This window comes from Elgaria multicarinata, chromosome 9, assembly GCF_023053635.1.
Source record: "Elgaria multicarinata webbii isolate HBS135686 ecotype San Diego chromosome 9, rElgMul1.1.pri, whole genome shotgun sequence".
In the NCBI taxonomy this organism is placed as follows: domain Eukaryota; kingdom Metazoa; phylum Chordata; class Lepidosauria; order Squamata; family Anguidae; genus Elgaria; species Elgaria multicarinata.
The window spans coordinates 11,536,667-11,549,078 of record NC_086179.1 but is presented as its reverse complement, the minus strand read 5'-3'; the positions used below and the strand labels follow the sequence as shown (position 1 = coordinate 11,549,078).

The window sequence follows — 12,412 nt, the reverse complement described above, 5'->3', positions numbered from 1 at the left end:
AAAAAAGAAGAAGAAGAAAAAAGAAGACGACACAAAGACGACGTATGGATAGCTTAAACCCCTTTGTGTTGCAAGGCTGGAGAAAAGCACCTCTAATTTGCTGATTTAGTTGGAGCGTAATTAAAAATAAACTAACATGCCAATTTGATTACAATGGGGATGGGGGAGGGGATTGTGCTTTTATGAGAAATAAAAAAATTATCAAGCGAAGGTGGGGAGGGAGCTTTGAACAGTTTCGCACAGCAGATGTGCATCTGTGCTTAGATTTGCTGCTGTCTCTTGCCTCATGTTAAGTTAGGGACCAGCATGGTAGGTCACCCAGCAGGGAATGACCTTTTATTAATCCCTATATGTCAGTGTGGCACAGAGCAGTAAAGCAGCAGTTTCTGCAGCTGAAACTCTCCCCACGGCCTGAGTTCGATCCCAGCGGAAGCTGGTTTCACGCAGCCGGCTCGGGTCGACTCAGCCTTCCATTCTCCCGAGGTCGGTAAAATGAGTACCCAGCTAGCTGGGGGAAAGGTAATCACGGCTGGGGAAGGCAATGGCAAACCACCCCGCTATAAGGCCTGCCAAGAAAACGTCAGCGAAAGCTGGCGTCCCTCCAAGAGTCAGTAATGACTCAGTGCTTGCACGAGAGGTTCTTTTCCTTTCCATACATCAGTTACTACTGGCATGCAGCTCATTACTGACGAGTCGTCGAAATAAGTACCTTTCAAAGGCGCTTTTCCCTTTACCCTTTGTCTTTCTTGCTTTTTCCACTACTTTCTTCTTCTCTTCTCCCACCCGCCTCCACCAGGCCTGGATCAAATGATTATAATTTTTAAAGTAAAAAAAACACACCCACCCAAACCCTGCTTTACGATATTATTGATGAGGTTTTGCTAAAGTAAAAAAAAAAGGCACTTGGCTAATTTCCAACGATTCTGAAATAAACCAATGTACCTATGTCAAAAGGCAGGTCCTGTAATCGTAGGTATCCTTAACAACAACATTTCATTTTTATAGTTAATACCTGTCAGTCTAAAATACTCCAGGACTTCCATTAATTTGATTGCACAGAAGACGACACAGACTTTTCTTGCTGGAGTTTATAAATGGCATTTCAATGCTGGCCCGCTACTACATTTGCATTAATGAAGTTATTAACAAACAATATCATGGACAAGTGGCTAACCAAAGAAAACTTGGGCTATTTTACAGGCTTCATTTTTAAGCATATACATAAATATGCACACTTGTGTTCAGCCCAAAACAAAGTGTGAACGCAGCAAATATGCATATCACACAGGTATATTTGTCATGTGTGTGTGCGTCACACACTCTGTCCAAATCATGCATGTGCACAGCACGTGAAATGGCCCCCAGGGCTCAAAACTTAAATTGAGAGTTGTCAGAGCACATATCTCCTGTGCAAATCCGGCTTTCCCGCTAAAGCTATAGTCCTAAATATACCCACTAGGAAGTTACTTGAATTGAACTCAGTTCTGAGTAAACATGTCTAGGAATGGGTTTTAATAAGACTTTCCTATTATTATTATTATTATTATTATTATTATTATTATTATTATTATTATTAATATAGCACCATCAATGTACATGGTGCTGTACAGAGTAAAACAGTAAATAGCAAGGCCCTGCCACATAGGCTTACAGTCTAATAAAATCATAGTAAAACTATAAGGAGGGGAAGAGAATGCCAACAGGCACAGGGTAGGGTAAAACTAACAGTATAAAGTCTGCACAACATCAAGTTTTAAAAGCTTTAGAAGCTGGTTGCAATTACTCAGTCTTGTAGACAACAAAGTACTCCGCACATGCTCTTAGGCATTGACCCAGTTAGCATATAATAGCAACACAGGGTTCAAATTTGGTTCCTCCTGCTAGCTAGCATTATGCCGAAACCTGAAACTCTAACTCTCTCCTGACAAGTTAGAGACGTAAGCCAGAGTTTCTGCTTTGGGCAGAGCTTCCAGCTCAGATGTCCCTGGCTTGTTTAACTGCTCCTGCAGGCAGAAGGAACCAAGCAGGAGCAATATTAGCATGCTGTCTTGCTCATGCTAACCTAGTTTTTTTTTTTTTTTTTTAAAAAGGGTTACTGTTAGGTGTGAACTGAGCCATTGTCTTTTCTATTTCTTCAGAGGTTAAAGGGCTTGAACCCTGGCAAAAATTAAAAAGCTTGCCCAGCATGTAACAGTTTAATTTCAATTCCCTACAAGTATCCTTTGAAATTGATCTTCTGATACACCTTCTTCTCCTCTTTACTCTTCTTGCCCCATTCCCCTCCCACTATCCTATGTCATTTAGCTCTTTTCATTCATCATCAATATGCATCTTTCTAGCACACTCGCATTAAAAACCTCTCACTGCCAGCAACTGTAAGACGAAGAAGCTTTTGCGCTCTCAGAGGAACAGTTGAACAAAGACAAACGTCGCTGATTGTTGTGCCACTCTTTGGATCCAGCCTGTGCATATTATGAATCAGGAGGACATCAAGGTACCAGTATGGTCCCCATTACAAAACCATGGGGTTTCTCCTATTGGAATAATCTGGAGGGGTGGGGAACCTCAGATCCATGAGACAATTCCGGCCCTTCTGGCTCCCAATATGGCCCTCTGGAGTTCTCCAGAGAGCCCCACTCTTCCCCCAGCCCCACCACTTTTTCCCCAACCACCGAAAGCTTGGTGGCTTCCCGGCTTTTGTGGATTAACCCGCCCTCCCCCCCAAGGCCCCTCCTAAGGCTTAGTTACTGACAGCAAGAACTAAGCTACAATATGCTGCCCTTCCCCCCCCCCCCTATTTTTGGCCACATCCTATTTGTCTTTGGTCTCACCTCCTTTTGCCTTCAGCCCCGCCCTCCACTGGAATGCAGCCCGAGAGCTTCTTCAAAACTGAATTCGGCCTGCGAGTTGAAAAAGGTTCCCCATCCGTGGAAAAATGCAACAAGATGCCGTGATGACCTCCAGTTTAGATGGCTTTAAAAGGGGATTAGATGAATTTATGGAGGGGGCTAGGTCTACTAATAGTGTTGGCTATAAAGAGACAGTATGCTAGTGAATACCAGGTGTGTGTGTGTGTGTGTGTGTGTGTGTGTGTGTGTGTGTGTAATAGTGGAGAGGGCTATTGCTTTCAGGTCTTGTTTGTAGGCTTCCTAGAGGCATCTGCTTAGCCACTGTAGAAGATGTTGGACTAGATAGACCATTAGCCTGATCCAGCAAGATGTTGGGCTAGATCAGTGATTCCCAAACTTTTTTAGGTAACCGCCCCCTTGGTTCCACAAATTTATGCCCAGTGTCCCCTACCCTACGCTATACAAATCATTATTCAGAATAGCGGTTTTCAACGACCCACTAAGGAAGATAATAACAATAAAATTCAAAACAGTAACAATTAATTGAATATTTATTCAAAATCCGAAGCACCCACTGGAGGCTTGCCGAGGGAAGGAGAGAAAAGAGAGCGAATGCCTCTGTTTTGCAGCCGGCATGGCGGGGCACACCAAGCAGGGTATGTCTCTTCATTAGCGTTTTGGTGCTTTTGAAACATTTCAATTCACCATTGAAAGGACTCTTCTTAAACGGTATTAATACATGTGTGGATTCTTCCCCTATATGGCTTGGGACCAAACTACCTTCTCCCATAAAAATGCCCCTGGGTTCTAAGACCTTCTGGAGAGGCGCTTCTTGGAAAAGACCACCTCGAGTGCCCCCCTGCCGCCCCTTTGCCTCTTAGTGCCCCCCTATGCAATCCCATCGCCCCCAAGGGGGCAGTACCGCCCACTTTGGGAACCACCGGGCTAGATAGACCATTAGCCTGATCCAGCAAAGTTCTTCTCATCTTCTTCATAATGCACATTAAGATACAACCATGGAAACAAACAGCTATTGACACAATGCGGAGAAGCCTTTTAAATCTGATTCAGTGAAGATCCGGCATTTGCTTTTACAAGCATTAAGCAACACGCTTAAATTAAATGGCTCAACATCTCTGAAAGCCTTCAAGGACGGAACTCCGCTGACAAAGAAAGAGAAAGAGAAATGGATTAACAACAACGCTGAAACTCACCAGCCATTTGTTGAATGCCGCTGAAGGCACCCAAATTACTGGAGGAGGTTGCTTGCTGTAGAAGCTGCAAATTAACAACAATAACAACATTAATGAGGTTAATAACGCAACAAGTTAAGATTAAAGCAAAATTATCTGAATCAAATTAAATTTGGGATACTTATAGTTTCCTTTACATTTATACAGTCTCTTGCTTCTGCCTGGTGTTGGAATGAAGGTCCCCAGAGTCGATGCTGTAAATCCATATTAATGTCTAATCTCTATTAAGAAACACACAGACACTGGGGAAACTCAATAACATTGCTGCTTTAAAACAATTAATCAATTTACTCTTTTTAACAGCCAGGTGTTAAATCTATTTCAGCCTGACGTAGCGTGACTAATCATTGCCCTCTGCAGTCTAGCAGTTACCATAACTCATCTCCGTCAATCACAGTCTTATTTTCCACCTCCCCACTTAAAACGGAAGCCTTTTTCTTTGGCATTGTGTGTGTGCATGATCGGAGGAGCACACAAGTTCGCGTTTTTCAGCTTTGCTGATCAAAGGACAAGGGCCGTGTCCTGAATCAGGGATCTCTGTAAGCAATGGGCTGCTCTTTCCCACATAGCTCCCTTTACTCAGGCCAAGGAACCATCTAGAGGGCTGAGCTCACATATGCATGTTCATTACCTGGTGACTTACAACATCCAGTGGTGATCTGCATGTGCGAATGGGTCCTTGCAGATAACATCACAGAAGGTTCACATGAATGCAACCACACTGCTAATCAGCGGAGGCAGTTCACACTTTCAGTTGCCAGTCATCCAGTACATAGAAATCAAATGATATTCAGGCATGTGTGAACCAGCCCCTAGTTATAGACATATACAGAGCCAGACAAGCCCCACCCTACAATTCCCACTGTGCTTTATATTTTGCTTGGTTATGTTCTCCTTATCATGGTGAGCAATCTAACAGGATTGTAAATATCACCCACAAGCAGGGATATAAGAACTGCTCTTGCACTATGTGAAAAATTGTACAGAGTGAAAGTGAGGCAACATCTGTCATTGGGTCAATTATGTTCTTTTCATCCTGGACCAGTGGTTCCCAAAGTGGGCGGTACTGCCCCCTTGGGGGCGGTGGGATTGCATAGGGGGCGTTAAGAGGCAATGGGGTGGCAGGGGGCGCTAAGAGGCAAAAGGGTGGCAGGGGGGCGCTTGAGGTTGTCTTTTCTGAGAAGCGCCTCTCCAGTAGGTCTTAAGACCCACGGACATTTTTATGGGAGAAGGTAGTTTGGTCCCAAGCCATATAGGGGAAGAATCCACACATGTATTAATACCATTTAAGAAGAGTCCTTTTAACGGTGAATTGAAATGTTTCAAAAGCACCAAAATGCTAATGAAAAGACATACCCTGCTTGGTGTGCCCCGCCACGCCAGCTGCAAAACAGAGGCATTTGCTCTCTTTTCCCTCCCTCCCTCGGCAAGTCTGCGGTGGGTGCTTCCCATTTAAAGGGGTTGTGAGCAGGGGGCACTGGGCATGAGTTTGTGGAACCAAGGGGGCAGTTACCTGAAAAAGTTTGGGAACCACTGTCCTAGACCAATGAAGAGATATTGCTCAACCATTCTGCATTATCTTTACTTTATAAAGGAACATGTGCTACAATCTGAATTTGGGGGAAAGAGGAGCATAATGGAATCCAGCACACAGCCAAGTACATTCTGAGAAGGGGTGCAGTCCTAACTCCAAACAGGGTAATGTATATGCCATGGTTGAACTTAAAAATAATTGAAATGTCAGTTTTTAATCCTTAACACTATAGGATTGAAAGAGTATGGGAAATGCCTAGTTAAATTTGAGAAGCTAGAGGGATAATGATGATGGTCATGGTGGTGGGACTGGGCTGAACAAGTCTTCCAGTGGTTGGGTACAGGAGGTCCATGCTCTGACAGCCTTCCTTAATCTGGTGCCTTGGGCTTTAACTCTCTTCAGCCCTAGCCAGCACGACCAATGGTCAGGAATGCTGGGAGTTGTAGTTCAAAACACCTGGAGGACAACAGGTTGGGGAAGGCTGCCCTTTGCCCTTCCTGACACTTCAGAATATGGTGGTGCAAAGCAAGGAACCCTACACATCTCCATATTTTTGAAGGGTGTGTCGCATTCAGTTCTTCATGGCAAGGGATATTGGTTATCTTGTAATATATCTTCATAATGTAGTGAATAGTGTAGTTTTTTTTTAAAGGCCAGGGAACACACTGCCTTGACTCTATAGCATAGTGGCTGTTCCAGTCTTGTTCTACAGTGGATATCAAAGACTTCATAAGGTGGACATCCCAATGGTCTTACAGGGGATGATTCTGATGTAGCTGTTCTGATCTTCCAAACCTTGTTTCCCCCCCACCCCCGATATACATGGCTCAGGCAAACCACAGTTTTCAGATCTGCATGTAGCTGCAAACCATGGTTTGATCAAACCAGGAAATTACTCATTCAGCTAAGCCCATGAGGGTAGAGTGTGTGTGTGTGGGGGAGCAGGAACATATGCACAAAGGGCTTATTCCTGACCCTCCAAACCATACTTTGGATGAATGGAAATGTTACATCTCAATCACAGCATATGAAGTATCTGTATCCTTTCACATCAAATTATGTGTTAAATGAATGCATATGATGCTATTCATTTGTGCTGATGCTGCATTCACAATATACTTATACAATGCATCCTCTTTTATCCAAATCCTGAGCAGGGAGTGGAAGAGAGAGGAGCGAGACTGCATACATTCAGATAATCAAACAATTTGGGTAATTATTTGTTTCTTCTGTTCTTGAGAGCTCCACTGAATATATTCATAATTGTAAGCATGTGTGTGTGTGTGTGTATGTGGAGACCGAGCTTATACTGAGGGTTGAATTAGATGTTATCTCAGCAAACAGAGATTCTCAAATCTTCCATCTGCACTGGAATTTTGGGGTGGCGGGGCACAGACAGGTGAGGATCAATGAGACAAAAAGCTGTTTGCTTAACCTCTCTCATGCTCACTGATTCTCTTACAAATTCTTCGCCGATGCTGTTTTTCTCTTAAGTAGGCTTGCTTGAGGTTTTGGAGTCCAGATGGTAAATGGATAAATTAAAAAGAGCTGGGAAAGTGGATATGCACTTCCCCCGAATAGTCAACTCTTCCCTGCAAGTAACCCACTCTACCAGTTCCACCTGGAGTCAGATCACTAGCCCATCTAGCTAGATATTGTCTACTTGGAGTGACTGTGGCCTTCCAGGGAATTAAATAGAGGGCTTCCATAGCTGGGCTATTTGAGAGCCTTTTGACTGCAGATGCGAAGGACCGACCTGGGACGTTACATGCTCAAGGCTTTGACTAGTGAAGCATAGCCTTTGCAGCCAACACAGGGATGACGTTTGCATATACACAGATAGGGTGACCCTATGAAAAAGAGCACAGGGCTCCTGTATCTTTAACAGTTGCATAGAGAAGGGAATTTCAGCAGGTGCCATTTGTATATATGGAGAACCTGGTGAAATTCCCTCTTCATCACCACAGTTAAAGCTGCAGGAGCTATACTAGAGTGACCAGATTTAAAAGAGGGCAGGGCACCTGCAGCTTTAACTGTTGTGATGAAGAGGAAATTTCACCAGGTTCCGCATATATACAAATGTAGGGGGACCATATGAAAAGGAGGACAGGGCTCCTGTATCTTTAACAGTTGCATAGAGAAGGGAATTTCAGCAGGTGTCATTTGTATATATGGAGAACCTGGTGAAATTCCCTCTTCATCACCACAGTTAAAGCTGCAGGAGCTATACTAGAGTGATCAGATTTAAAAGAGGGCAGGGCACCTGCAGCTTTAACTGGTTGTGATGAAGAGGAAATTTCTCCAGGTTCCCCATATATACAAATGACACCTGCTGAAATGTCCTTTTCAATACAACTGTTAAAGAACGTTTGACCATATAACACCTGCCCTGGTCCGCTTGCACTGGCTGCCTGTATGTTTCCGAGCCCAATTCAAGGTGCTGGTTTTGACCTATAAAGCCTTACACGGCTTGGGACCACAATACGTGATGGAACGCCTCTCCCGACGTGAATATACCCACTCACTATGTTCAACATCTAAGGTCCTCCTCCGGGTGCCTACTCCAAGAGAGGCTCGGAGTGTGGCAACAAGGGACAGGGCCTTTTTGGTGGTGGCCCCCAGACTATGGAATGATCTCCCTGACGAGGCTCGCCTGGCACCAACGGTGCGTATCTTTCTGGCGCCAGGTTAAGTCTTTCCTCTTTGCCCAGGCATATGGCGGCACATCTTAATCACCCACATGCTTAGTTTTTTAACGGTTTTTAATGCTTTATGTGTGTATGTTCTGTGTTTTAGAATTTTAAGTTTTGTATACTCATTTTTATCTTAATTTTAGAATTTCTGCAAACCGCCCAGAGAGCTCTGGTTATGGGAGCAGTATATAAGTGAAATAAATAAATAATTAATAAATAAATTAAAGATACAGGAGCCCTGTCCTCCTTTTCATATGGTCACCCTAACACAGACAGACATTCAATTTCATGCAGAATAAACCCTGGGCATTATATATTTGTAGGGAAGGGATAAAGAACTATCACCTAGACTGGCAAAATGGAAATTGTCAGCTACTTCCTCTTAACTTTTAGGGCTTTGGCAAAGTGGCTCAAAAGGTGGATGCTTTGCCTTTTAACATCTGTGACTCGAAGTGTTTTATGTGTTCAGTTATGTGTTCACGTGCATGTTTTGAGCCGTGTGTACAGCAGGGGCACATGTGCAAGGCAGCCAGGGTTAGCTGTGCTCCCAAAGCCTATACATCCCCTCTTCCAAATGCACGAATCGCTGAATATCTCTGCATTGCAGAAAGTGAGCAAGTTAATTTTGTTCCAATTTTTTCCCCTCAAAGAAACCGTTCTCTTTTTCTGTTTCCTTACAATTCCCAAATAAATGCTTGATAATCTACTGGTAGGGCAGGGCTGGGTGCTGGAGGATGTACTCACTTTCGGCAATGCAAAGTGGGCCTCGTGGGGGAGTGGGTGAAACAAACATAATTTAGTTTACAGATTTTTCATGTTGTAGCCATTTGCAGAGCAGAATGAGAGCAATACGGTTTCAGAAACAAAATGGACCACATGGCAATGTGTGAAATTTACAAGCTTTCAAACTGAAGTGTTCTGGATACCAAAAGCTGGTGAATTTAATTAAAGTGCTTTATAGTGCAATTCTTTATATGTCTACTCAGAAGTAAGTCCCACTGAGTTCAATGGGATGTACTCCTAAGTAAGTGGATATAAAGGGTTGCAGCCTCAGGTACCTTTCACTTCCTCTGAAAGGTACAAGAATACATTTTTTTGTTTTTAGAAAAATCCTGGTATGATTGAAGGAGAGAAATATACAGAATTCAGCATTTCAAAAAGCACAATGTGGGAATCGCAGTGGTGCTATGAAAATGTTTACCTCACCTCAAATACAGATCATTCTCTCGGAACTTGATTTCAGTATCACAATTTGAAATTACGATTTTGAAATGTAACAATGTAAATTTTAGGAAATGAGCATGGATCATTACCCCGAATTTCACTTGCGTCCCTGCCTTATGCTCAATTGTACCGTTACTAAGAACCATCCTTAACTCAGCACTGACAGTTTGCACGACAGTTTAATGAAATATATGTTCCCTGCTATGCTTAATACATATTCTGCTAAGGTAAGTATCGCACATTTGCTTTGAAAGTAGTTGTAATCAAATTTGATGATTACTTACAGCCAGGTACTGTGGCGTAAGTCCTCCAAGACCTGTAAGATTCCCCCAGGTGGCAGTGTTCAGCTGTTGCATTTGTTGTGCCAACTGCTGTTGTAAACGTCTCTGCTCCTTGTCCTTTTGGGTATCAGCAAACTTCACGACTATTGGTGAAGAACAGCCCTGCGATTGGACAGATTGATGGGGAGGGGGGGGGAAATCATTCTAGCACACATTTACATGAGTCTTTTTGCTGAGGAGATGCCCCCTCCCCTCCGGCAGCAGTCTAAGAAGACCTGTCTTATTTCAATTGATCATATGACTCATGTAAAGGTGTGCAAAGGCTTGGACAGCAGAGAAAATACTATTTATTTCTTATTTGATTTGTACCCTGCCTTTCTACCAAAACCCCCCAATACTCTGCATAGCTTATGATGTTATTCCAACTACACCATCTGTTCAGATAAGGGCGTTGTTGGTATATCAGCTTAGGCTGATACACCACGTATGCCCTCATCTGGACAGTGATAGTTACAGTTATCCATGCTCTGATAACCTCTCATCTGGATTACTGCAATGCACTATACTTGGGGCTGTCTTTGAAAACGGTCTGGAGACTTCAACTGGTTCCAAAACAAGGCAGTAAGATTGTTAACTGGGACTGGCCAACGAGTCCACACTAGCACATTTCCAGCTGCACTGGTTGCTAGTCCAAGTCCGGGGCCAATTCAAAGTGCCGGTATTAACATTTAAAGCCCTAAGTGGCTTGCAACCAGATTATCTGAAGGATTACTCCCATATGTACCTGCTCATACCCTAAGATCATCTTCAGGGGCGTTTCTCCATGAGCCCCTGCCAAAGGAAGTGAAGCAGGTGGCTACCAGGAAGAGGGCCTTTTCTTCTGTGGCAATGAGCTCCCTAGAGAGGTTTGCCTGGCACTGACTTCATACTCCTTTCGATACCTTCTTATTTCCCTAGTATTTTAGCATTCTAGCCTTTTAGCTCTGCTGTTTCAAATCTGTATTTTACATTTTTAGGCATTGCAGCTAGGTTTTAGTCTGGTTGTACTTTTATATTGTGGTTTTCAGCTTCCATGTTTTATTTTTTGTGTGCTGTACTTTGATTTTTTGTGAACTGCTCGGAGAACTTCAGCTATTGAGCATTATTTTTATTTGTTTATTTATTATTTATTTATTACATTTCTATACCGCCCAATAGCCGAAGCTCTCTGGGCGGTTCACAAAAAAGCTCTCTGGGCGGTTCACAAAAAAAGGAAAGGAAATAAATAGAAAGGAAATAAATAAATTCCTCCCTAGCCTCAACACAACACGTTCAATATCTTTTAAGACACAATATAAACACTGCTTTTTAAGGTTAATATGAGTCTTCCTTAGTTTTAAAGAAGGGATAGTCTTGTGTTGGCTTTGAATAATGAAAGAAGAAAGATGAGCAGAGCTGTAATTTCTCCTCTTTCCCATTAATATTGAATACTAAATACACTCGTAAACTAACCAGAGTTTCCTGTTATATCCAAAGTTGTTGTTGGTGGGTAGGTTCTGATTAGTTGACCGTTAGCTAGGATGGAACCATGGTTTATGATCCTGGCCTGTTCACTAAGCCTAGCCCTACTTTGATCTAACTAGAATTCCCCTAGTTCAGACATAATGTGGGAACTCTGGTTAGATCAAACAACAGTTAAGCTGAGTAAACAGGCCAGGATCATAAACCACGGTTCCATCATGGCTTGTCTGAACCAATGGTCAACTAATTTAGTTTAAAACCAGGACCAGGTGGATATCAGAAAGCGGAGGGTGGAGAGAAGGGAGGGAGGAGTGTACAAACTTAAGCAGGCTTGTATATTGTAATGATCAAACTGTCCCAAAGATTATACAGGTTGAAATTCTCCAAAGACGTAATAAGTAGGCCATTACATGAAAGTTTTAAGTGATTTATATTTAAACTTTCTCTTTCTTTTGCATCATCCTTGCCTCTCCAAAGTAATTTTAAACATTATTGCAAGTAGTTTAGCTTGGGGGGAAAAAGGAGGCTAAGGGGAGACATGACAGAGGTGTACAAAATTATGCATGGTGTGGAGAAGGTGGACAGAGAGACATTTTTCTCAAAATACTAGAACCCAGTGGGGTCATCCCATGAAGTTGATGGGTGGGAGATCAAGGACAAATAAACGGAAGGACTTCTTCACACAGCGCATAGTTAAATTATGGAACTCACTACCAACAAGATGTAGTGATGGCCACCCATTTGGATGGCTTTAAAAGGGGGTTGGATAAATTCCTGGAGGCAAAGGCTATCAATGGCTACTAGCCCTGATGGTTGTGTGCTTCCTCCAGTATCCGAGGCAGTAAGCCTGTGTGCCCCAGTTGCTGGGGAACATGGGTGGGAGGGTGCTGTTGCACCATGTCCTGCTTTGTTGGTCCCTGGATGATGGCTGGTTGGCCACTGTGTGGACAGAGTGCTGGACTAGATGGACCCTCGTTCTGATCCAGCAGGGCTCTTCTTATGTTCTTAGTTCCTCTCCACACCCATCCCAGCTTAAATGATAGAATAGGCAACGTGGCAAGATTTGAATTCTGTTTCA

General features: G+C 43.2%; 1 protein-coding gene across 9 annotated transcripts in view; it reads right to left on the bottom strand.

The window, feature by feature from the left end:
* Positions 1 to 12,412, bottom strand: part of CELF2 (CUGBP Elav-like family member 2) — a 403,350-nt gene that overhangs the window by 49,209 nt on the left and 341,729 nt on the right. For 7 of the 9 annotated variants that reach the window (XM_063134747.1, XM_063134750.1, XM_063134749.1 and 4 more), the window contains exons 7-8: positions 9,838 to 9,996; positions 4,064 to 4,127 (exon numbers count right to left, since the gene is read on the bottom strand). In XM_063134747.1, the coding sequence (XP_062990817.1) occupies positions 4,064 to 4,127; positions 9,838 to 9,996 (223 nt within the window). Of the gene's footprint in view, positions 1 to 4,063; positions 4,128 to 4,239; positions 4,324 to 9,837; positions 9,997 to 12,412 lie in introns of all 9 variants that reach the window. The other 2 variants (XM_063134745.1, XM_063134746.1) reach the window with 1 other exon arrangement.